This window comes from Notolepis coatsorum, assembly GCF_963971535.1.
Source record: "Notolepis coatsorum genome assembly, chromosome: 7".
In the NCBI taxonomy this organism is placed as follows: domain Eukaryota; kingdom Metazoa; phylum Chordata; class Actinopteri; order Aulopiformes; family Paralepididae; genus Notolepis; species Notolepis coatsorum.
In genome coordinates, this window is record NC_140171.1 from 55,089,990 (window position 1) to 55,113,619 (window position 23,630).

Here is a 23,630-nt window from a genome sequence, read left to right on the forward strand (position 1 = left end):
GTTTTAATGTTGGACCAAAGCATTGCATGTAATTAGAATACAGGCAAATAAAAGTCATTTAGTTTAAAGTACAATCTTGGCTGTCTTTTTCTCTCAACGCTTCAATAGGTAGATCTTGCCTTCACCAAAAAAAAAGAAAAGGTGATCTTGGGCTTAAAAAGGTTGGTGACCACTGGTGTAGATGAAGATGCCTCACCTGGGTGATGTGAATGGGGGAGGACATGGTGTAGATGAAGATGCCTCACCTGGGTGATGTGAATGGGGGAGGACATGGTGTAGATGAAGATGCCTCACCTGGGTGATGTGAATGGGGGAGGACATGGTGTAGATGAAGATGCCTCACCTGGGTGATGTGAATGGGGGAGGACATGGTGGGCGACTGCTGCAGGTGGAGGTCCGCGCTGAGCGTGAGGGGCACCACGGAGGGCTGCCTGCACTGGGCCGGCACCGTGCCGCCGCCGATACCTGTCCAGAACACAAGAAGAGGTCCAGGTGAGACTGAGCCCTGTCCTCAACACCAGAGGTCCAGGTGAGACTGAGCCCTGTCCTCAACACCAGAGGTCCAGGTGAGACTGAGCCCTGTCCTCAACACCAGAGGTCCAGGTGAGACTGAGCCCCGTCCTCAACACCAGAGGTCCAGGTGAGACTGAGCCCTGTCCTCAACACCAGAGGTCCAGGTGAGACTGAGCCCTGTCCTCAACACCAGAGGTCCAGGTGAGACTGAGCCCTGTCCTCAACACCAGAGGTCCAGGTGAGACTGAGCCCTGTCCTCAACACCAGAGGTCCAGGTGAGACTGAGCCCTGTCCTCAACACCAGAGGTCCAGGTGAAGTTCAAGTTTCTTTATTAGTTGTGATACAAAAATACAGGATACTTTTGTATGAAATGCTTCCTTCTGTTTGTGCTAGGTAAAAATAGATCATTTAAAACAGTATAATAAGTAGGGATGCTCGATATTGGCTTTTTTACCGATACCGATATACCGATATTGTCCAACTCTTAATTTCCGATACCGATATCAACCGATACCGATATATGCAGGGTCCCCCCCCCCCCAAAAAAACTGAATAATTTCAGGTAATTAACATTACATATGTCTTGTTGTGGAATTAACACAACATTATGCATACTTTTGACAATAAATAAAATCAGAATTTGTTCTTACTTGCTTGACTGGGTAAATAAACGTTATATAAATGTAAAAAAAAATAATCATTTTTGAAAACCGATACCGATATTTTCCGATATCACATTTTAATGCCAATATCGGCCGATAATATCGGTAGGCCGATAATATCGGACATCCCTAATAATAAGTATAAAATAGAAAGTCAAGTAACAAGTGTAAACAAGACAAACATTTTAAATATATTATGTACAATATACAATGCAGAGTAGTTACAGTACAATATAAATGGGATGAGGTAAATGGGATGAGGTAGCTTGTGGTGGTAAGGTAAGGTGCAAGGCTTGGCTATGTGCAATGAGTTGCCAATAATATATAAATATAAAGTGTGTTAGTGTCTAAAGTGTGTAAAGTGGGTGCTACAGTGAGTTGTCCATTTAAAGTGAGTGTGTACGTGTGGGTGTGTGTGCTGTGAGTGTGTTTGATGGTTTGTTAGTGTTAATTGTCATTGAGCATCCTGATGGCCTGGGGTGAGACCTGAGACGTGCCAAGAGACGCTCACAAGTCCTTTTATGCAAGTCAAGTCTCAAGTCGTTGAGCTAGAGACCAAGTCAAGTCTCAAGTCGTTGAGCTAGAGACCAAGTCAAGTCTCAAGTCGTTGAGCTAGAGACCAAGTCAAGTCTCAAGTCGTTGAGCTAGAGACCAAGTCAAGTCTCAAGTCGTTGAGCTAGAGACCAAGTCAACGACTTGAGACTTGACTTGGTCTCTAGCTCAACGACTTGAGACTTGGTCTCTAGCTCAACGACTTGAGACTTGACTAGAGTCCAAGTCAAGTCTCTAGAGTCCAAGTCAAGTCTCAAGTCGTTGAGCTAGAGACCAAGTCAAGTCTCAAGTCGTTGAGCTAGAGTCCAAGTCAAGTCTCAAGTTGTTGAGCTAGAGACCAAGTCAAGTCTCAAGTCGTTCAGCTAGAGACCAAGTCAAGTCTCAAGTCGTTGAGTTAGAGACCAAGTCAAGTCGTTGAGCTAGAGTCCAAGTCAAGTCTCAAGTCGTTGAGCTAGAGTCCAAGTCAAGTCTCAAGTCGTTGAGCTAGAGACCAAGTCAAGTCTCAAGTCTTTCAGCTAGAGACCAAGTCAAGTCTCAAGTCGTTGAGTTAGAGACCAAATCAAGTCGTTGAGCTAGAGTCCAAGTCAAGTCTCAAGTCGTTGAGCTAGAGACCAAGTCAAGTCTCAAGTCGTTGAGCTAGAGTCCAAGTCAAGTCTCAAGTCGTTGAGCTAGAGACCAAGTCAAGTCTCAAGTCGTTGAGCTAGAGACCAAGTCAAGTCTCAAGTCGTTGAGCTAGAGACCAAGTCAAGTCTCAAGTCGTTGAGCTAGAGACCAAGTCAAGTCTCAAGTCGTTGAGCTAGAGACCAAGTCAAGTCTCAAGTCGTTGAGCTAGAGTCCAAGTCAAGTCTCAAGTCGTTGAGCTAGAGACCAAGTCAACGACTTGAGACTTGACTTGGTCTCTAGCTCAACGACTTGAGACTTGGTCTCTAGCTCAACGACTTGAGACTTGACTAGAGTCCAAGTCAAGTCTCTAGAGTCCAAGTCAAGTCTCAAGTCGTTGAGCTAGAGACCAAGTCAAGTCTCAAGTCGTTGAGCTAGAGTCCAAGTCAAGTCTCAAGTTGTTGAGCTAGAGACCAAGTCAAGTCTCAAGTCGTTCAGCTAGAGACCAAGTCAAGTCTCAAGTCGTTGAGTTAGAGACCAAGTCAAGTCGTTGAGCTAGAGTCCAAGTCAAGTCTCAAGTCGTTGAGCTAGAGTCCAAGTCAAGTCTCAAGTCGTTGAGCTAGAGACCAAGTCAAGTCTCAAGTCTTTCAGCTAGAGACCAAGTCAAGTCTCAAGTCGTTGAGTTAGAGACCAAATCAAGTCGTTGAGCTAGAGTCCAAGTCAAGTCTCAAGTCGTTGAGCTAGAGACCAAGTCAAGTCTCAAGTCGTTGAGCTAGAGTCCAAGTCAAGTCTCAAGTCGTTGAGCTAGAGACCAAGTCAAGTCTCAAGTCGTTGAGCTAGAGACCAAGTCAAGTCTCAAGTCGTTGAGCTAGAGACCAAGTCAAGTCTCAAGTCGTTGAGCTAGAGACCAAGTCAAGTCTCAAGTCGTTGAGCTAGAGACCAAGTCAAGTCTCAAGTCGTTGAGCTAGAGACCAAGTCAAGTCTCAAGTCGTTGAGCTAGAGTCCAAGTCAAGTCTCAAGTCGTTGAGAGTTGTAACTGCCACACACACACAGCATCACCTCTGAATTTATTTATTTGTTGATGACGATTGAGGTCACAAAGAGCCTTCCCTCAGGACACAGTAGAGGTGGTTCTTACCATGGCCAGCAGCAGTGATGCCCAGGTGGGCGAGGTTGGTGTTGGAGGAGCTGAGGGCAGGGAAGGTGTCCTCCGGGTCCAGTGGGGTGGGCAGCGGTGGAGGAAACTGGATGTTGGTCAGGTCGGGCAGCGAGCCGCCGGTGTTGTGCGTCGCCGGGAGCAACGACGTGTTCACCTCCTGGTCGGGAGACGGGAATATGCTGCAGGAGCAAAAACCAGATTAAATTGACCAAATTCAGAAAAAAAGCTAAATTATCTGCCAGTGGGATAAGATAATTCAAGATAATTCTACTCAATATAGACTTATTGTACCAAATACAAGATATGTTCACTTGATAAGATCAATCTTTTCTTTTGCAGTGTAGTTGTAATCAAAGTAAATGTCAAGATTAATGCCATGCCTCAACACACACATACACAAATCATAACACTACAACAGCACTTTACACCTAAGAAGTCTCAGTGGCATAGGCTACATTCTGCCTTAGTGCATTTCATTTTCCTGGGCTTTTGAAAGAACAGCTCCAGGGCTCTTTGGTGGGAATTCACTGGTAGGTTGATGCTGAGACGCATACAAGCGACCAGATGTTCTCCCTGCAGCCTGTTCCTCAGGTCAGTCTTTTACATTAAGCACCCCCCACAGCCCACATGAAATGATTAAAAATATATATATATATAAAATATTTTTATTTATTCTTTTATTATTATTATTTTTATTTTTTAATAAGTCTAGTTCATAGCAGCGGCGGTCCTAATTCAACAGCGGTGCAGCGCCGCTAGTGAATGCATATAAGGGAAACACTGACACACGAGTACAGCTCAAAGTGATGCGATCGATAACACACGAGTACAGCTCAAACTGATGCGATCGATAACACATGAGTACAGCTCAAAGTGATGCGATCGATAACACATGAGTACAGCTCAAAGTGATGCGATCGATAACACACGAGTACAGCTCAAACTGATGCGATCGATAACACATGAGTACAGCTCAAACTGATGCGATCGATAACACATGAGTACAGCTCAAACTGATGCGATCGATAACACATGAGTACAGCTCAAACTGATGCGATCGATAACACATGAGTACAGCTCAAACTGATGCGATCGATAACACATGAGTACAGCTCAAACTGATGCGATCGATAACACATGAGTACAGCTCAAACTGATGCGATCGATAACACACGAGTACAGCTCAAACTGATGCGATCGATAACACATGAGTACAGCTCAAACTGATGCGATCGATAACACATGAGTACAGCTCAAACTGATGCGATCGATAACACATGAGTACAGTTCAAACTGATGCGATCGATAACACATGAGTACAGCTCAAACTGATGCGATCGATAACACACGAGTACAGCTCAAACTGATCGATAACACATGAGTAGAGCTCAAACTGATCGATAACACATGAGTAGAGCTCAAACTGATCGATAACACAATCTACTCACTTGATTCCAGGGACGTCGCAGGACTTGGGTTTTGATGAATCATCCTGAAATGGAAAAACAACAAGTCAGAACGTTCTCCAGTGGAGAACAGACTCAGGTCAAATAAACCCACTCTGCACCTTCTATTCCCATCCAGGGTTCCACCACACACCAATACTAGCAAGGTGTATTGCTAGTGCTAGGTGTAGTAGTACACACACCACACACCTAGCCGCTAAAACACTCCAATTTATATTAGTATCGATAGTAGTAGTGGTTAGGGATGGGAATCGAAAACCGGTTCCCGTTGGGAAATTGCCTGGGTTTTGGTAATATGCTCCCGAAATGCTCCCGCTGTTTGGCTACTTCTATGTGCAGTGAAAACTACTTGAATGCTTTAGAACCTAGTCATTGATTTAGTTCAGGGTGAGCTAAAATTAGCCGCAGAGCTAACGCTACCTAACGTGAGCTAACGCTATTTAATCAAGCTCACAAAGAGAGATAAACAGCTGACAGCGGAGAGTACAGGTACAAATACAATAAAACAGCAGGTGGGGGCTGTTGTGTAAACCTTGTACTCTTTAGTTCACATATAATAAGAGACGGAGTGTTTGTTTACAAGTCTGTACACTGTAAGCCAGGAAGTACCGTGGTGGTGCAACATACAAATGTGTCCGTGTAGCAACACAAGCCAATACCTTATAGGACAGGGGCCCGGGGAGGGAGCTCTGTGTGTGAGACAGAAGTCAGAGGAATAACGACCTGTTATTCAATAGATTAAATTAGTTTAAGAATAAAAAAATAAATACATTTTAAGAGAATCTCAAATACATTATTTTATTTAAGTGTAGGCTATAGTTAATGTTTTATTTTTTACAGTTTTTGTATTTTTCTGACATGGGGGCTCAACAATAAATGACAATCAGAAATGTCAAGGTGCATGTTGTTATTCTAACCAGCTTAGACCCCTACGCTCTGCATCTTCTGGCCGCCTCAGACCTACTCCTATCCGAGCTCCGGGAGGGTCATCAAAGAGAAGTCGCCTATTCTCAGTCCTTGCCCCACAATGGTGGAATGAACTACCCACCCCAGTTAGGACAGCCGAATCACGTCCAATCTTTCGCCGTCGACTAAAGACACACTTCTTCAACCATTATCTGAATAAAAAAATATATATCTAACCCTAACTAACCGTACTGTCATGCACTTGTCCTAATAAACTAACCTACACTGTAGCACTCAACACTTTGATGAACATTGTTGCTCAGCTGATAGAGTTGTGCCCTTCCTGATGGCTTGTCGTACAGAACTTGTAAGTCGCTTTGGATAAAAGCGTCAGCTAAATGACTAAATGTAAATGTAGTTCTGTTGCATTTCCAATTTATTTACCGTAATTCCTCTAATAGTAACCGGGTCTCAAATACAAGCCGGGTCTCTATTAATGGCCGGGTGCGCTCTTGAGCTAAGCAATTATAAGCCGACCTCCTAATACAAGCTGGGTTACTAATATACTGAGCTGCATACTGAGCTAGTTACTTGATTTCACTTTGAAAACGTTGAAATGACCAGTGACCACCTGTAATTGCACTGTTTACTATTTCATACAGTACTTGGTTTCAATAAATGAACCCAGTACATTTTACTGGGTTCAAACTGACACAAAATGTTGATTTATTCATTATGATCCGTTTGAAAATTTGAAATATAGGCCTCCCTCTTATACAGGCCTCCTCCTAATACAAGCCTGGTACCCGCTACAGTTGAAACAAATACAAGCCGGGGTTACTATTAGAGGAATTACGGTATGTAAAGTATAAATTGATCAGGCATCGATAAGGGTATCGACAAAGAATCGAATCGATAAGCAGAATCGATAATGGAATCGTATCGATAAAATCCTATCAATTCCCATGGGAAAATATGGATACGTAGTAGTATCGCGATACTTTGCGTGGCGATACTGTATCGATACAAGGACACCAAGTATCGATATTATATTATTTAAAAAAAGATAATATATTTTTTGTATTTTTTTTTTGTATAAGGAAGTTGCATTGTTCATTTCAATACCTGTAATAGTACAGTAGTCCACAGACACACGTGTGCATTCAGTTAAGTTGGAATATGACTGTAATACAAACAGTTCAGTTTGTCAGGTACATGCAACACAGATTACAGTGTTGACATCTGTCTGCTTGAGAAAATACCATGTTCTGCAATAAAAATTATTGAAGTGAGATGAATAGATTGAACTTTATTTTATTAGATAAAACATGTTGACAGTTTTACTTTGCAGTTGAAAAAAGGTAATAAATCGCAATATATCACAATATTAATATCACAATACGCAACATATCGCAATATATTTTACTATCGTATCGTGACTTAAGTATCGTGATAACATCGTATCGTGAGGCCTCTGGCGATTCCCACCCCTAGATATTAGTATTAGATACTCGATACTAAGTATAGCCTGATGCTGTATATTGAACGAGTTGAGTGCACACTTTGCGTAGTGGCCGAGTCAACACTAGGGGTGGGAATCATCAGTTTCATCACGATACGATACGATATCGATTCTTTGGACAACGATACGATATTTGCCGATATCACAAAGTCTGCCACGATACGATACGATTCAATTCAGGTGCCTGCGATCGATATGAGGCGATATTATGTGCCCATTTAACACAATCAGTCACATTTAGATCAACTAAAAAAAGGCTACGGAAATATCAATTGATTGATTATTTTTGAGCTCTTCCAGACATTTAAATGAAAAACAATCTATTGTTTTTAATACAAATAGACCTCCTGTTCACTTTTGTTTTTATATATTGAGCTTTAACACACACACAGACACACACAGACACACACAGACACACACACACACACAGTCCCCCACAGCCCCCACCCCTCCTCCTTCCAAGTCCCCCCTCCACTCTCCTGTTCTCTCTCACGGTTAGCTGCTTAGCTTTTAAGCAGCCAACGCGACGTTCATTTAGATATTTAACGTGACGTTGGCAGAAAGGAATGGCGACGATGCAACGCCTGTTATATGCATTTGACCCGTTGCGGGGAAAAAACTGCACAGACTTATATCGGCTAGCAAAATAGACGCTCTGTAGTGCTTTACAGCAGACGCAAACACTGCTGTAATGTCTACACGGAGTTTCACAATACTGGGCGCCGGCGGATATGACTCGCGGGGATTTTCAAAATAAGAGTATCGCAATATGAATCGATCTTTTTACGTTGCGTCGATCCTATTTGATTATTGATAATAGATCGATATATCGATCTGGATCGATGTATTGTCCCACCCCTAGTCAACACCCAGGGCACTTTCCACATCGTCTGGCGTAGTGGCCGAGTCAACACCCAGGGCACTTTCCACATCGTCTGGCGTAGTGGCCGAGTCAACACCCAGGGCACTTTCCACATCGTCTGGCACAAGTTTTTAATTTATATTATGAAAATAAGTTCCACAAGGTATATCAACAAGTTTGCAAAAATACAAAAACACAACAACCATTGTATAACAAAATAAGGTGACTTTTAAACAAAATATGTTGTGACTTAGGTAATTTTTCCTCTTCCATACATACATGTCATACACTAAAGGCAGTTGTTCTACTTGCCTAAGTCATGCGATCGCCGTCCGTGTGTGTAACGTTAAAATGCACAAGTCACACGAGTGAGTTAGGCAGATGGGGATCTTTGAACGTAACAAGCGTTCTGATTGGCTGAGGACATAGCCAATAAGCCAGGGCGATGCAGCAGTGTGAGGAGAGTACAGTTAGGCAGAAATCTCTATTTGGCAAAATAATGACTTAAGCAATTATCGTATGAGGCTAACTCATTTTTTTTTTATTATTACGTTTCAACAGCGTCATAATAATATTAATACAAATTTATTTCATAAAGAATCTTCCATGTTCCGTCATCTAATATTATATTCCATTACCTTTCCTGATATTTTAGGTTTTTGCCATGGTATCATTTTAGAACCGGTATTGTGGTACTTAGGCTGGTATCCAAGTAGAAATGTTGGTATTGTGACAACAACACTATTTCCATCAATACCTTCTTGCTGTCCCACTGTGTGTCCTCGTCCGCATTGGAATCTGCCTCCTCTGTCCCGGGCACCGTTAGCAGCAGGACTAATGAGAGAGATGGGAAAGAAATGCCAATCGATAATCTATCATATGCGTTTGGGCCTATAACTAGCGTTTTTGGAATTACAGCAGAAAAGATTAAAAACATACTTATATTCTCGAAGGTATTAACACAACAATGTATGAATGAAAAAGTATAACGTTCCCACATCCTGAACGATAGATACTTGATGTTGAATGGGCCATAGTAATGTCAATATAGCAATACAATTTAAAGTTATAGCCCTGCAAAGAAGGTAAACATCTCCATAGGCTTTTAACGGTGGCAGAGAGGGGTATGAGATGGGCACAACCCCCGGCGGTCAATGTGTTAATGTCGCACCAAACGACCAAATCAAATTCTTTGTTCAAGTTCAAGTTTCTTTATTAGTTGTCATACAAAAATACAGAATACTTTTATATAAAATACATATATACAATGCAGAGTAGAAAAGTAACTGAGTTACAATACAATATACAGTACAATGCAGAAATGGGATGAGGTACAACTTAGGGTAAGGTGCAATGAGGTGCGAGTTGTAGTGCAAATCTCTTTACCAATAAATATAAAGTGTGTTAAAGTGTCTAAAGTGGGTAAAGTGGGTGCTGCAGTGAGTGGTTTGTTTAAAGTGAGTGTGGATGTGTGTGCTGTGAGTGTATTTGATGGGTTGTTACATAGTGTTATTGTCCTTTAGCATCCTACTATGTACTATGTTGTGTAAAGATAAACACAACGTGACGTGACTGATGCGCCATTACCTCGTTTGGGCTGCAGCTCCTGGGAGCCGCCAGAGAACACCTCCTGGGGCCGAGGCTGCAGAGTGCTCTGGTGTAGGGCAGAGTCCGAGTTCGTCCTGTGTGTGTGTGTGTGTGTGTGTGTTTATGTGTGTGAGTGAGTGTGTGTGTATGAGTGTGTGTGTGTGTGTGTGTGTGTGTGAGTGAGTGAGTGAGTGAGTGAGTGAGTGAGTGAGTGAGTGAGTGAGTGAGTGAGTGAGTGAGTGAGTGAGTGAGTGTGAAAGAGAGAAGAGAAGTCAGTCAATATAACCCTGTGGACGTCCCTAACCCGAGCCCCCACGCCCCCCTCACCCCGAGCCCCCACGCCCCCCTCACCCCGAGCCCCCACCCCGAGCCCCCACCCCGAGCCCCCACGCCCCCCTCACATCATCCCACTGGATCGAATCTGTGTGGTTTCACAGCCGATGCAGAGCCTTCACTCTGTGTGTCGGCTGACCGGGGGTCTAGAGCGTTAGAGAAGCAGGCTTGTGATTAGAAGGCTGACCGGGGGCCTAGAGCGTTAGAGAAGCAGGCTTGTGATTAGAAGGCTGACCGGGGGCCTAGAGCGTTAGAGAAGCAGGCTTGTGATTAGAAGGCTGACCGGGGGTCTAGAGCGTTAGAGAAGCAGGCTTGTGATTAGAAGGCTGACCGGGGGCCTAGAGCGTTAGAGAAGCAGGCTTGTGATTAGAAGGCTGACCGGGGGCCTAGAGCGGTTAGAGAAGCAGGCTTGTGATTAGAAGGCTGACCGGGGGCCTAGAGCGTTAGAGAAGCAGGCTTGTGATTAGAAGGCTGACCGGGGGCCTAGAGCGTTAGAGAAGCAGGCTTGTGATTAGAAGGCTGACCGGGGGCCTAGAGCGTTAGAGAAGCAGGCTTGTGATTAGAAGGCTGACCGGGGGTCTAGAGCGTTAGAGAAGCAGGCTTGTGATTAGAAGGCTGACCGGGGGCCTAGAGCGTTAGAGAAGCAGGCTTGTGATTAGAAGGCTGACCGGGGGCCTAGAGCGGTTAGAGAAGCAGGCTTGTGATTAGAAGGCTGACCGGGGGCCTAGAGCGTTAGAGAAGCAGGCTTGTGATTAGAAGGCTGACCGGGGGCCTAGAGCGTTAGAGAAGCAGGCTTGTGATTAGAAGGCTGACCGGGGGCCTAGAGCGTTAGAGAAGCAGGCTTGTGATTAGAAGGCTGACCGGGGGCCTAGAGCGTTAGAGAAGCAGGCTTGTGATTAGAAGGCTGAACGGGGGCCTAGAGCGTTAGAGAAGCAGGCTTGTGATTAGAAGGCTGACCGGGGGCCTAGAGCGTTAGAGAAGCAGGCTTGTGATTAGAAGGCTGACCGGGGGCCTAGAGCGTTAGAGAAGCAGGCTTGTGATTAGAAGGTCTCTGTGTGTCGGCTGACCGGGGGCCTAGAGTGTTAGAGAAGCAGGCTTGTGATTAGAAGGTCTCTGTGTGTCGGCTGACCGGGGGCCTAGAGCGTTAGAGAAGCAGGCTTGTGATTAGAAGGTCTCTGTGTGTTGGCTGACCGGGGGCCTAGAGCGTTAGAGAAGCAGGCTTGTGATTAGAAGGTCTCTGTGTGTCGGCTGACCGGGGGCCTAGAGCGTTAGAGAAGCAGGCTTGTGATTAGAAGGTCTCTGTGTGTCGGCTGACCGAGGGCCTAGAGCGTTAGAGAAGCAGGCTTGTGATTAGAAGGTCTCTGTGTGTCGGCTGACCGGGGGCCTAGAGCGTTAGAGAAGCAGGCTTGTGATTAGAAGGTCTCCGTGTGTCGGCTGACCGGGGGCCTAGAGCGTTAGAGAAGCAGGCTTGTGATTAGAAGGCTGACCGGGGGCCTAGAGCGTTAGAGAAGCAGGCTTGTGATTAGAAGGCTGACCGGGGGCCTAGAGCGTTCTTTGGGTGTTCAGAGACTGCCTTAAGGTACACGAGGGAGGAACAACAGACACTAATGCTCGGCATGGTAGCTGCAAAAAAAATGATTCTAACCGATTGGAAATCACCTACACCCCCGTGTTTCCAGAAATGGCTCAATGAAATGATCGCAATCATACAGCTGGAGAGGATCCGCTATTACAGAGCCAAAGAGCACAACAGGTTTTCGGACATATGGAGCCCATTCATTGAATATCTGAAGGACAAATAACTGCATTCTGCAGAGACGCACCCCTGTATATCTCTTGTTTTACCTGTACTCTTGTAACACCTGGCTATACAACACACTTTAATGCTTTGAGTTAAGTCACACTGTTATTTTATTTTCCTGTCTGGCAGTCTTTTTCGTTTTTTTTTGTCATTTTGTTATGTCTGTTTATTTTTGTTCTGTCTGTTCTTGTCTAGTAAACTGAGAAATAAAGTATTAAAAAAATTGGCTTGTGATTAGAAGGTGGCCAGTGCGATAGCCGGATCGGCAGGGGGGGGAATCTGGGTGGGGGGGGGGGAATTAACTAATAACGCTCTCCCCTCCCTCAATACCCACCGTAGAAGTGCCCTTGAGAAAGGCACTTAACCCCCAACTGCTCCCCGGGGGGCACAGGCCTGTGGCTGCCCACTGCCCCTAAATAGTGAGGATGAGTTAAATGCAGAGGACCAATGTGTAAAAAATTTCAATAAAAAAATTAAAATTGGCAATGAAGATATTAGGGGTGTAACGATGCATCGATTAATCGAAATGCATCGATTCTAATGTGACGATTCAACTGCATCGATTGGAAAATGTTAGAATCGATTATAATCTGATTTTTTTTTTTTTTATGTTATGTTTCTTTTGTGTGTATTGTTTTTATTGACCTATAGTCCATTCATGCTGAGTGAACCAGTTCCCCCAGCCACATTTGTGTATTCAACATTTTTGGGGGAATTAACTGATAGAAAATGTATCGAATCGAGGTAAAAAAAAAAGAGATTTCATGATGCATTGAATCGTTGCCTGAAGAATCGTAATCGAAATTAATCGTTGTGAGGTCGAATTGTTACACCCCCTAGAAGATATTCTATTCTATCCTACAGTATGTACAGTACAGTATTCTATCCTACAGTATGTACAGTACAGTACAGTATTCTATCCTACAGTAGGTACAGTACAGTATTCTATCCTACAGTATGTACAGTACAGTATTCTATCCTACAGTATGTACAGTACAGTACAGTATTCTATCCTACAGTAGGTACAGTACAGTATTCTATCCTACAGTATGTACAGTACAGTATTCTATCCTACAGTATGTACAGTACAGTATTATATCCTACAGTAGGTACAGTACAGTATTATATCCTACAGTAGGTACAGTACAGTACAGTATTCTATCCTACAGTATGTACAGTACATTATTCTATCCTACAGTATGTACAGTACAGTACAGTAGTATATCCTACAGTAGGTACAGTACAGTATTCTATCCTACAGTAGGTACAGTACGGTATTCTATCCTACAGTATGTACAGTACAGTATTCTATCCTACAGTATGTACAGTACAGTATTCTATCCTACAGTATGTACAGTACAGTACAGTATTCTATCCTACAGTATGTACAGTACATTATTATATCCTACAGTATGTACAGTACATTATTCTATCCTACAGTATGTACAGTACAGTATTCTATCCTACAGTATGTACAGTACAGTATTCTATCCTACAGTAGGTACAGTACATTATTCTATCCTACAGTAGGTACAGTACATTATTCTATCCTACAGTATGTACAGTACAGTACATTATTATATCCTACAGTATGTACAGTACAGTATTCTATCCTACAGTATGTACAGTACAGTATTATATCCTACAGTATGTACAGTACAGTATTCTATCCTACAGTATGTGGAGGTACAGTACAGTATTCTATCCTACAGTATGTACAGTACAGTATTATATCCTACAGTATGTGGAGGTACAGTACAGTATGCTATCCTACAGTATGTACAGTACAGTATTCTATCCTACAGTATGTACAGTACAGTATTCTATCCTACAGTATGTACAGTACAGTATTCTATCCTACAGTATGTACAGTACAGTATTATATCCTACAGTAGGTACAGTACAGTATTCTACCCTACAGTATGTACAGTATTCTATCCTACAGTATGTACAGTACAGTATTATATCCTACAGTATGTACAGTACAGTACAGTATTCTATCCTACAGTATGTACAGTACAGTATTCTATCCTACAGTATGTACAGTACAGTATTATATCCTACAGTATGTACAGTACAGTATTCTATCCTACAGTATGTAGAGGTACAGTCAGCGTTTCCGTTAGAACATATTCGTGCCGGTCTGAGTGTCCTGCAAGATTTCTATCACCGGACATATTCGAGATATTCCGGTCAGAGTTTTAAACAGCAGTCTATTATAATCACATTTTTATGAGCTAACGAATTCCGTTATAATTGGACATGTGTATTAATTACATCAAGCGAAGAATGAGAAATTGATTTGCAGAATCAAATTACTATCTCTCGCCTCTCAAGTTAGTGCGATACGCTACCAGCATCAAGCTCCCGCTGCAGCAGCTCTGTCACACGCACCCCCAAATGAATCTCGAGTCGACATCGCTTCACCTCGTTGTATCAGACACGTCACACATATCATAATGTTCAACTTCACGTATACAGTCATTAATATATTCCAAATAAAATAAGTCCCTCGATACTCCGTGCTGCTGCTGACTTGAAATAAAATAGACCGATACGCAGTCGGTCCGACACTAAACAGCAGTCTGTTATAATCACATTTTTATGAGCTAACGAATTCCGTTATATTGGACATTTGTATTAATTATATCAAGAGAAGAACTGAGAAAGCAGAGAGACGGCAACATTATCGTGGGTTTGCGTGACGACTCTCTCCACCTCGCAACGACTTATTTGCAAAGAGTATGGCGCTGCAGAGAAGCTGTTCAGCTGTTATTGGCTCTTTTCTGGGAACCGCACAACAGCGCCCCCCACCCAACATTGGCTGAAAATGGCTGAATTGGAGTACTGCTGGAATATTGCATTGCACTGCTGGTACTGCGGCTCTACAGCTTCAGAAAAGTCCGCACACCCAGCACTAAGCTCTCGCCGACAACGTCGTTGTCATTATTAGAAGCAACGAGGAAACAAATGTAATGATCGTTTCGTTCATCGCATAGGCTATTTAATTTTAGCCTATTTTAATACAATTCAAATAATCAAATTGTGCTTAGACTCAGGGAATTATTTTCACCGGACATTAAGACCGGAGAGATAAAATATGTCGGACTTAAACAGATTTTGCCGGTAAAATACCGGTAATTACCGGCTAACGGAAACGCTGGGTACAGTACAGTATTCTATCCTACAGTATGTACAGTACAGTATTCTATCCTACAGTATGTAGAGGTACAGTACAGTATTCTATCCTACAGTATGTACAGTACAGTATTCTATCCTACAGTATGTACAGTACAGTATTCTATCCTACAGTATGTACAGTACAGTATTCTATCCTACAGTATGTACAGTACAGTATTCTATCCTACAGTATGTGGAGGTACAGTACAGTATTCTATCCTACAGTATGTACAGTACAGTATTCTATCCTACAGTATGTGGAGGTACAGTACAGTATTATATCCTACAGTATGTACAGTACAGTATTCTATCCTACAGTATGTACAGTACAGTATTCTATCCTACAGTATGTACAGTACAGTATTCTATCCTACAGTATGTACAGTACAGTATTCTACCCTACAGTAGGTACAGTATTCTATCCTACAGTATGTACAGTACAGTATTCTACCCTACATTATGTGCAGTACAGTATTCTATCCTACAGTATGTACAGTACAGTATTCTACCCTACAGTATGTACAGTACAGTATTCTATCCTACAGTATGTACAGTACAGTATTCTACCCTACAGTAGGTACAGTATTCTATCCTACAGTACAATACAGTATTCTACCCTACATTATGTGCAGTACAGTATTCTATCCTACAGTATGTACAGTACAGTATTCTACCCTACAGTACAGTCCAGTATTCTACCCTACATTATGTGCAGTACAGTATTCTATCCTACAGTATGTACAGTACAGTATTCTACCCTACAGTATGTACAGTACAGTATTCTACCCTACAGTATGTACAGTACAGTATTCTATCCTACAGTATGTACAGTACAGTATTCTATCCTACAGTATGTACAGTACAGTATTCTATCCTACAGTAGGTACAGTACATTATTCTATCCTACAGTAGGTACAGTACATTATTCTATCCTACAGTATGTACAGTACAGTATTATATCCTACAGTATGTACAGTACAGTATTCTATCCTACAGTATGTACAGTACAGTATTATATCCTACAGTATGTACAGTACAGTATTCTATCCTACAGTATGTGGAGGTACAGTACAGTATTATATCCTACAGTATGTACAGTACAGTATTATATCCTACAGTATGTGGAGGTACAGTACAGTATTCTATCCTACAGTATGTACAGTATTCTATCCTACAGTATGTACAGTACAGTATTCTATCCTACAGTATGTACAGTACAGTATTCTATCCTACAGTATGTACAGTACAGTATTCTATCCTACAGTAGGTACAGTACAGTATTCTACCCTACAGTATGTACAGTATTCTATCCTACAGTATGTACAGTACAGTATTATATCCTACAGTATGTACAGTACAGTACAGTATTCTATCCTACAGTATGTACAGTACAGTATTCTATCCTACAGTATGTACAGTACAGTATTATATCCTACAGTATGTACAGTACAGTATTCTATCCTACAGTATGTAGAGGTACAGTACAGTATTCTATCCTACAGTATGTACAGTACAGTATTCTATCCTACAGTATGTAGAGGTACAGTACAGTATTCTATCCTACAGTATGTACAGTACAGTATTCTATCCTACAGTATGTACAGTACAGTATTATATCCTACAGTATGTACAGTACAGTATTCTATCCTACAGTATGTACAGTACAGTATTCTATCCTACAGTATGTGGAGGTACAGTACAGTATTCTATCCTACAGTATGTACAGTACAGTATTCTATCCTACAGTATGTGGAGGTACAGTACAGTATTATATCCTACAGTATGTACAGTACAGTATTCTATCCTACAGTATGTACAGTACAGTATTCTATCCTACAGTATGTACAGTACAGTATTCTATCCTACAGTATGTACAGTATTCTACCCTACAGTAGGTACAGTATTCTATCCTACAGTATGTACAGTACAGTATTCTACCCTACATTATGTGCAGTACAGTATTCTATCATACAGTATGTACAGTACAGTATTCTACCCTACAGTATGTACAGTACAGTATTCTATCCTACAGTATGTACAGTACAGTATTCTACCCTACAGTAGGTACAGTATTCTATCCTACAGTATGTACAGTACAGTATTCTACCCTACATTATGTGCAGTACAGTATTCTATCCTACAGTATGTACAGTAGAGGATTCTACCCTACAGTACAGTACAGTATTCTACCCTACATTATGTGCAGTACAGTATTCTATCCTACAGTATGTACAGTACAGTATTCTATCCTACAGTATGTGGAGGTACAGTATTCTACCCTACAGTATGTACAGTACAGTATTCTATCCTACAGTATGTGGAGGTACAGTATTCTACCCTACAGTATGTAGAGGTACAGTACAGTATTCTATCCTACAGTATGCACAGTACAGTATTATATCCTACAGCATGTACAGTACAGTATTCTATCCTACAGTATGTACAGTACAGTATTCTATCCTACATCATGCACAGTACAGTATTCTATCCTACATTATGTACAGTACAGTATTCTATCCTACAGTATGTACAGTACAGTATTCTATCCTACAGTATGTACAGTACAGTATTCTATCCTACAGTATGTACAGTACAGTATTCTATCCTACAGTATGTACAGTACAGTATTCTATCCTACAGTATGTAGAGGTACAGTACAGTATTCTACCCTACAGTATGTAGAGGTACAGTACAGTATTCTATCCTACAGTATGTACAGTACAGTATTCTATCCTACAGCATGTGGAGGTACAGTACAGTATTCTACCCTACAGTATGTAGAGGTACAGTACAGTATTCTACCCTACAGTATGTAGAGGTACAGTACATTATTCTATTCTACAGTATGTAGAGGTACAGTACAGTATTCTATCCTACAGTATGTACAGTACAGTATTCTACCCTACAGTATGTAGAGGTACAGTACATTATTCTATCCTACAGCATGTGGAGGTACAGTACAGTATTCTATCCTACAGTATGTACAGTACAGTATTCTATCCTACAGTATGTACAGTACAGTATTCTATCCTACAGCATGTGGAGGTACAGTACAGTATTCTATCCTACAGCATGTGGAGGTACAGTACAGTATTCTATCCTACAGTATGTGGAGGTACAGTATTCTATCCTACAGTATGTACAGTACAGTATTCTACCCTACAGTATGTACAGTACAGTATTCTATCCTACAGCATGTGGATGTACAGTACAGTATTCTATCCTACAGTATGCACAGTACAGTATTATATCCTACAGCATGTACAGTATTCTATCCTACAGTATGTACAGTACAGTATTCTATCCTACATCATGCACAGTACAGTATTCTATCCTACAGTATGTACAGTACAGTATTCTATCCTACAGTATGTACAGTACAGTATTCTATCCTACAGTATGTACAGTACAGTATTCTATCCTACAGTATGTACAGTACAGTATTCTATCCTACAGTATGTACAGTACAGTATTCTATCCTACAGTATGTAGAGGTACAGTACAGTATTCTACCCTACAGTATGTAGAGGTACAGTACAGTATTCTATCCTACAGTATGTACAGTACAGTATTCTATCCTACAGCATGTGGAGGTACAGTACAGTATTCTACCCTACAGTATGTAGAGGTACAGTACAGTATTCTACCCTACAGTATGTAGAGGTACAGTACATTATTCTATTCTACAGTATGTAGAGGTACAGTACAGTATTCTATCCTACAGTATGTACAGTACAGTATTCTACCCTACAGTATGTAGAGGTACAGTACATTATTCTATCCTACAGCATGTGGAGGTACAGTACAGTATTCTATCCTACAGTATGTACAGTACAGTATTCTATCCTACAGTATGTACAGTACAGTATTCTATCCTACAGCATGTGGAGGTACAGTACAGTATTCTATCCTACAGCATGTGGAGGTACAGTACAGTATTCTATCCTACAGTATGTGGAGGTACAGTATTCTATCCTACAGTATGTACAGTACAGTATTCTACCCTACAGTATGTACAGTACAGTATTCTATCCTACAGCATGTGGATGTACAGTACAGTATTCTATCCTACAGTATGTACAGTACAGTATTCTACCCTACAGTATGTAGATGTACAGTACAGTATTCTATCCTACAGTATGTACAGTACAGTATTCTATCCTACAGCATGTGGAGGTACAGTACAGTATTCTATCCTACAGCATGTACAGTACAGTATTATATCCTACAGTAGGTACAGTACAGTATTCTATCCTACAACATGTACAGTACAGTATTCTATCCTACAGCATGTGGAGGTACAGTAAATCAAATGGTGCTCATACTGTATGCTGGTCTAGCCGTGGTGTTCATGATGGGATGGCTCACCGTCTCCAGCTGGTGTCTGGTGGGGGCGAGAGGTACACGGAGGCGTAGGGACAGCTGTCGATGTACATCTCAGTTAAGAAGAAGAATGAAGTTGGAACTAAGATGATGAGCCTCTATGTAATGAGGAGACACTGCTGCACCTATTTCTATATTCATTGGTTTATCAGAATAGACAAGGCACTAAAACCTTTTGAATTCATCCTTATGTTAAGCACATCAGGGCAACAACAGGTAAACATGTATCTCAACACACAGGAAGGATATCTGGCGTCCGTGTTTGTCGATGGACAGGGGCCGGCGGTGTGGGGAGGCGACGCGGCCGCGGTCCCGGTAGACGCGGTCCACCAGCCCGTGGTGCCTGGTCGTTCGACTGGTGTCCAGCGCGGAGTTCTGAAGGCAACACACTGAGCCGGTGAGGCAAATCATCAACCACCAGCACGGTGCTTAGTTACCATGATGATACCACCCAAATGTTTTGAGTATTAATGGTGCAAAATGTGTTCCATTTTCAAAATGAGTCAAGCTATGGGTCCCCATACTGATGCTCGAGTTGGCAAATGTATTTCAAGATGGAAAGCCATGACAAGCAATGACACTTTTAAAAGATCACAACCAGAATATTATATTCACATTTCAGGGTCGAGCTGGCGTGATGGGATTCTGTTTGGTCGACCTGTGCAGTTGATTTATATCGACGAGCCGTAATCAAATAGTTGCTAAGCCTACTGATCCTCTTAAATTGGTATATCATTACAGTAATCAGTGTTAAGACAGTGTTAAGAACACTAAATGCAATTGTAGTCTATATGTCTGATATGATCACCAACAGCTAAGAGTGTTTCACTGGTTGAGATTAAAACAACGTTTATTTTTTTTACCAACCGAGAGAAGCTAGGGGCTCACCTGAAAAGGCAGGTCAATGTTGTCATTTCCAATCTGATTGACATTGGGCAGTGAGCCTCCATAGTACTGTCCACGAGTCTGCCCTAGTTGCAAATACTGGGTCTTCTGTAACTGCAACTGTGCAAAGTAAAATTGCATGAAAGCATGAGAGAATGATACATGAAGAATGGCAAAAATCCTGTCAAATTTAGATTTGATTTAAGTCTATGGCGTTTTAACTAAAGTCTTGGTGCTGACGGATGGAAGGTGAATGGGTGGGTGAACAGTCAACAGGCAGACGAAATCAGACCACACATCTCCAGCGGATGTGAGTGAAACACCCGACAACTGTAACAAATTGGATTACTGTCCGAATTGACTTTACGTGTTTACATTTATCACACCTGGTCTTCATCATCACGATTGTTGTTAACATAAACAGAATAAACCACGTAAAAATAAAACACACACACACAGAGATCAGAAAATTCATTATCATCATGCATTCGATAACATACTACTTAACGTGACCATTTATTTCTACCAGTAAATTAATGAATTGGCAGTTGCATGAATGATGCCTTGATTGTTGGATGAATGAAAAATGAAAAGACGTTTTCCGGCAGACTAGATGCTTGGCAGAGGCCAAACAATTGATTCTAGTTCACACACATTTGAATAAACTGGCAGAAATATCCACGTAGGAGACATATCAAATATTGCAAAGGGAGAGAGAGAGTGGAGAATCTTGCACCATCATCTTGCCTAAATGCTTAGCCTACGTCGTTACTAACGTACAATACTAATACAAATCGAGTTTGCAAAACACCAGCAAGTGGAACTGTTTGGCATTGGCTTAGTTCGATTTCCCCAAGAGATACTATGAATTGAAAATGGGGGACCCTGATGATGTAAACAAGACGAACGTCTTTCTCTGGTCTGCATCCCCTTAACAATTGTGTGTATTGAGCCGTACTGTATTGTACCCATTCTGCAATCTGTTAATAAAGTTTTCATTCATTCATTCATACAACAGCTGTAAAGGCTTGGTGGTGGACACTGGGCTGCACTCACATCATGATGCAAGAGCTGAAGAACACCGCAGGTTCCATCCACAATAACTGAAGCAAGCTGATCATGCTAGTTAACGTTAAACACCTGGCTATTAAGCGTTATAATCTAACGTTAACCGTGTTCCTGAAACTCCCAATATGCTATGTTTGATTGGTAGCAGCAGCCCCATAGTTAGTTAGATCAGCCGTTAACGTTAGCTAGTTGTTTGGACATAAAAACGTCAACAAACCCTTCCCAACTGAGTACTGACTGATTTGATTGATTGAAAATGTTATTAACAGATTGCAGAATGGGTACAATACAGTACGGCTCAATACACACAATTGTTAAGGGGATGCAGACCAGAGGAAGACTTTAGTCTTGTTTACATCAGGGTCCCCCCCATTTTCAATTCATCATAACATAATATGACATACAGATAGACAGTACTGCTACATCTATACATGTATGACATACCAGATCTACAAATGCAGTACTGTTTGTGATACAAAAAGAGTTTAAAAGAGAGTATATACATTTGAGGTAGAAAGTGTCCAGGTATCAATAGGTTAGTCTGTGATCAGCTGGAGACGTTATAGACGACTAACGCTGCTGGCATTGTTTACATTACAATGCAATAAAAAAAACTAAAATAATCTGCTAAATGTAACTGGTCATACGGGTTACAGGTGCGTCCACCTAGTTATTATTGTTATTGTTATTAACACTAACGTCACCTGGCTAGCCGAGGTTAGCTTCACGAGCTAACGTCAGACAGCCCACTGCTAACCCTTTAGCTAGCCGTGGTGTCACGTTAGTTGAAACCCCGGGTGCAGACGCCTCCGTGTAAAACTCTTACCCGTGCGGCTCTGGTGATGTTGAGGTCTTTCATCACTTCTTCGAAGGCGGCGGTCTCTTCGGCCTGTTTCTGATTATGCAAAGCGATTTTTTCGCTAAATTTGCGAGGATTGTTTGAGGACGCCATCTTTCCCCTCTCCTCCTCCTTCTCAGTGAGTGGAACGTGACGCTGACACGTGACGCGGCACGCTGGAGAACGCGGCTGCTGTCGACGTCATCACGCACTGTCTGTTAACACAGGTGGCTGCTGAATGAATGAATGAATGAATGAATGAATGAATGAATGAATGAAAACTTTATTTAACAGATTGCAGAATGGGTACAATACAGTACGGCTCAATACATACAATTGTTAAGGGGATGCAGACCTGAGAAAGACGTTTGTCTTGTTTCCATCAGGGTCCCCCATTTTCAATTCATATAGACATTTATGACATACATAACATACATGACATTTATGGCATAGGGACATATAGGTATTTAGTACTGATACATTTGTGACATAGGCGGTATTCAAATATACAGTACTGTTACCCCTAGATCCTGACAGAGTATATACATATGATGGGGAGGGGACTGTACATTAGGAGGGGGTGGGTGGGTGGGAGGGGAATATACATACGGCGGGGAGGGAATATATACATGCGGTGGGGAGGAGACTGTCTATTAGGAGGTGGTGGGGGTTTTGGGCATTTACGGTGGCCAGTTTCGAATTGCAGCCTCCCGTAGGTGCTCTTTAAGGGCGGTTCTTTAAGGGGGAGACTGCACGTTGCAGTCTCCCATCATCACAGCTCTCATGGGTTTCTTTTTATTTCGTAAATGGCTAACACTAGTACACTACTACACTACTACATCATATTTGTATCTATTTATTACAAGAATATTTGCACTACATCCATACCAAATTTGTCCAAGCATTTCACTGTAATGTGAACAAAACTTGAACTTAAACAGTCGTAACTTGTCTGTAATGGCCTTTGATTATAGCAGCATTTTGTTATACTAGACAGATAACAATATTTTATTGCATCCTTGATAATAAGTGATACAATACCTAACTGGGATGAATAAGGCCAACACAAACTAACATGATTTATGTAAAGTAGCTTAGATACATGACATACAATTTCAGTTAATTGTATGTGGAGTGTAATACCTTGTTTTTAACTGTTCTCCCTGTGTCTGTGTGGGTTTCCTCCCACACCCAAAGGCAGTGGGCACGCGCGCTCGGTGTCCAGCCATGGCCCTCGACCAAGCGACTGGCATCACGACCTGGAGCCGGTCCCGGGTGCCGTACGGTGTGGCTGCTAAATAGTTCAGATGGG

At 42.0% G+C, this 23,630-nt stretch overlaps 1 protein-coding gene across 1 annotated transcript in view; it reads right to left on the reverse strand.

Moving 5' to 3' along the window:
- LOC311232447 (CREB-regulated transcription coactivator 1-like) overlaps positions 1-22,440 on the reverse strand; it is a 36,105-nt gene extending 13,665 nt beyond the window's left edge. The window contains exons 1-9 of the mRNA XM_084319250.1: positions 22,307-22,440; positions 20,416-20,532; positions 19,766-19,902; positions 19,513-19,566; positions 9,831-9,925; positions 9,001-9,077; positions 4,936-4,979; positions 3,467-3,666; positions 344-465 (exon numbers count right to left, since the gene is read on the reverse strand). Coding sequence (XP_084175376.1) covers positions 344-465; positions 3,467-3,666; positions 4,936-4,979; positions 9,001-9,077; positions 9,831-9,925; positions 19,513-19,566; positions 19,766-19,902; positions 20,416-20,532; positions 22,307-22,432 — 972 coding nt within the window. The 5' untranslated portion in view covers positions 22,433-22,440. The remainder of the gene's footprint in view (positions 1-343; positions 466-3,466; positions 3,667-4,935; positions 4,980-9,000; positions 9,078-9,830; positions 9,926-19,512; positions 19,567-19,765; positions 19,903-20,415; positions 20,533-22,306) is intronic.
- Positions 22,441-23,630: the final 1,190 nt, after the last annotated feature.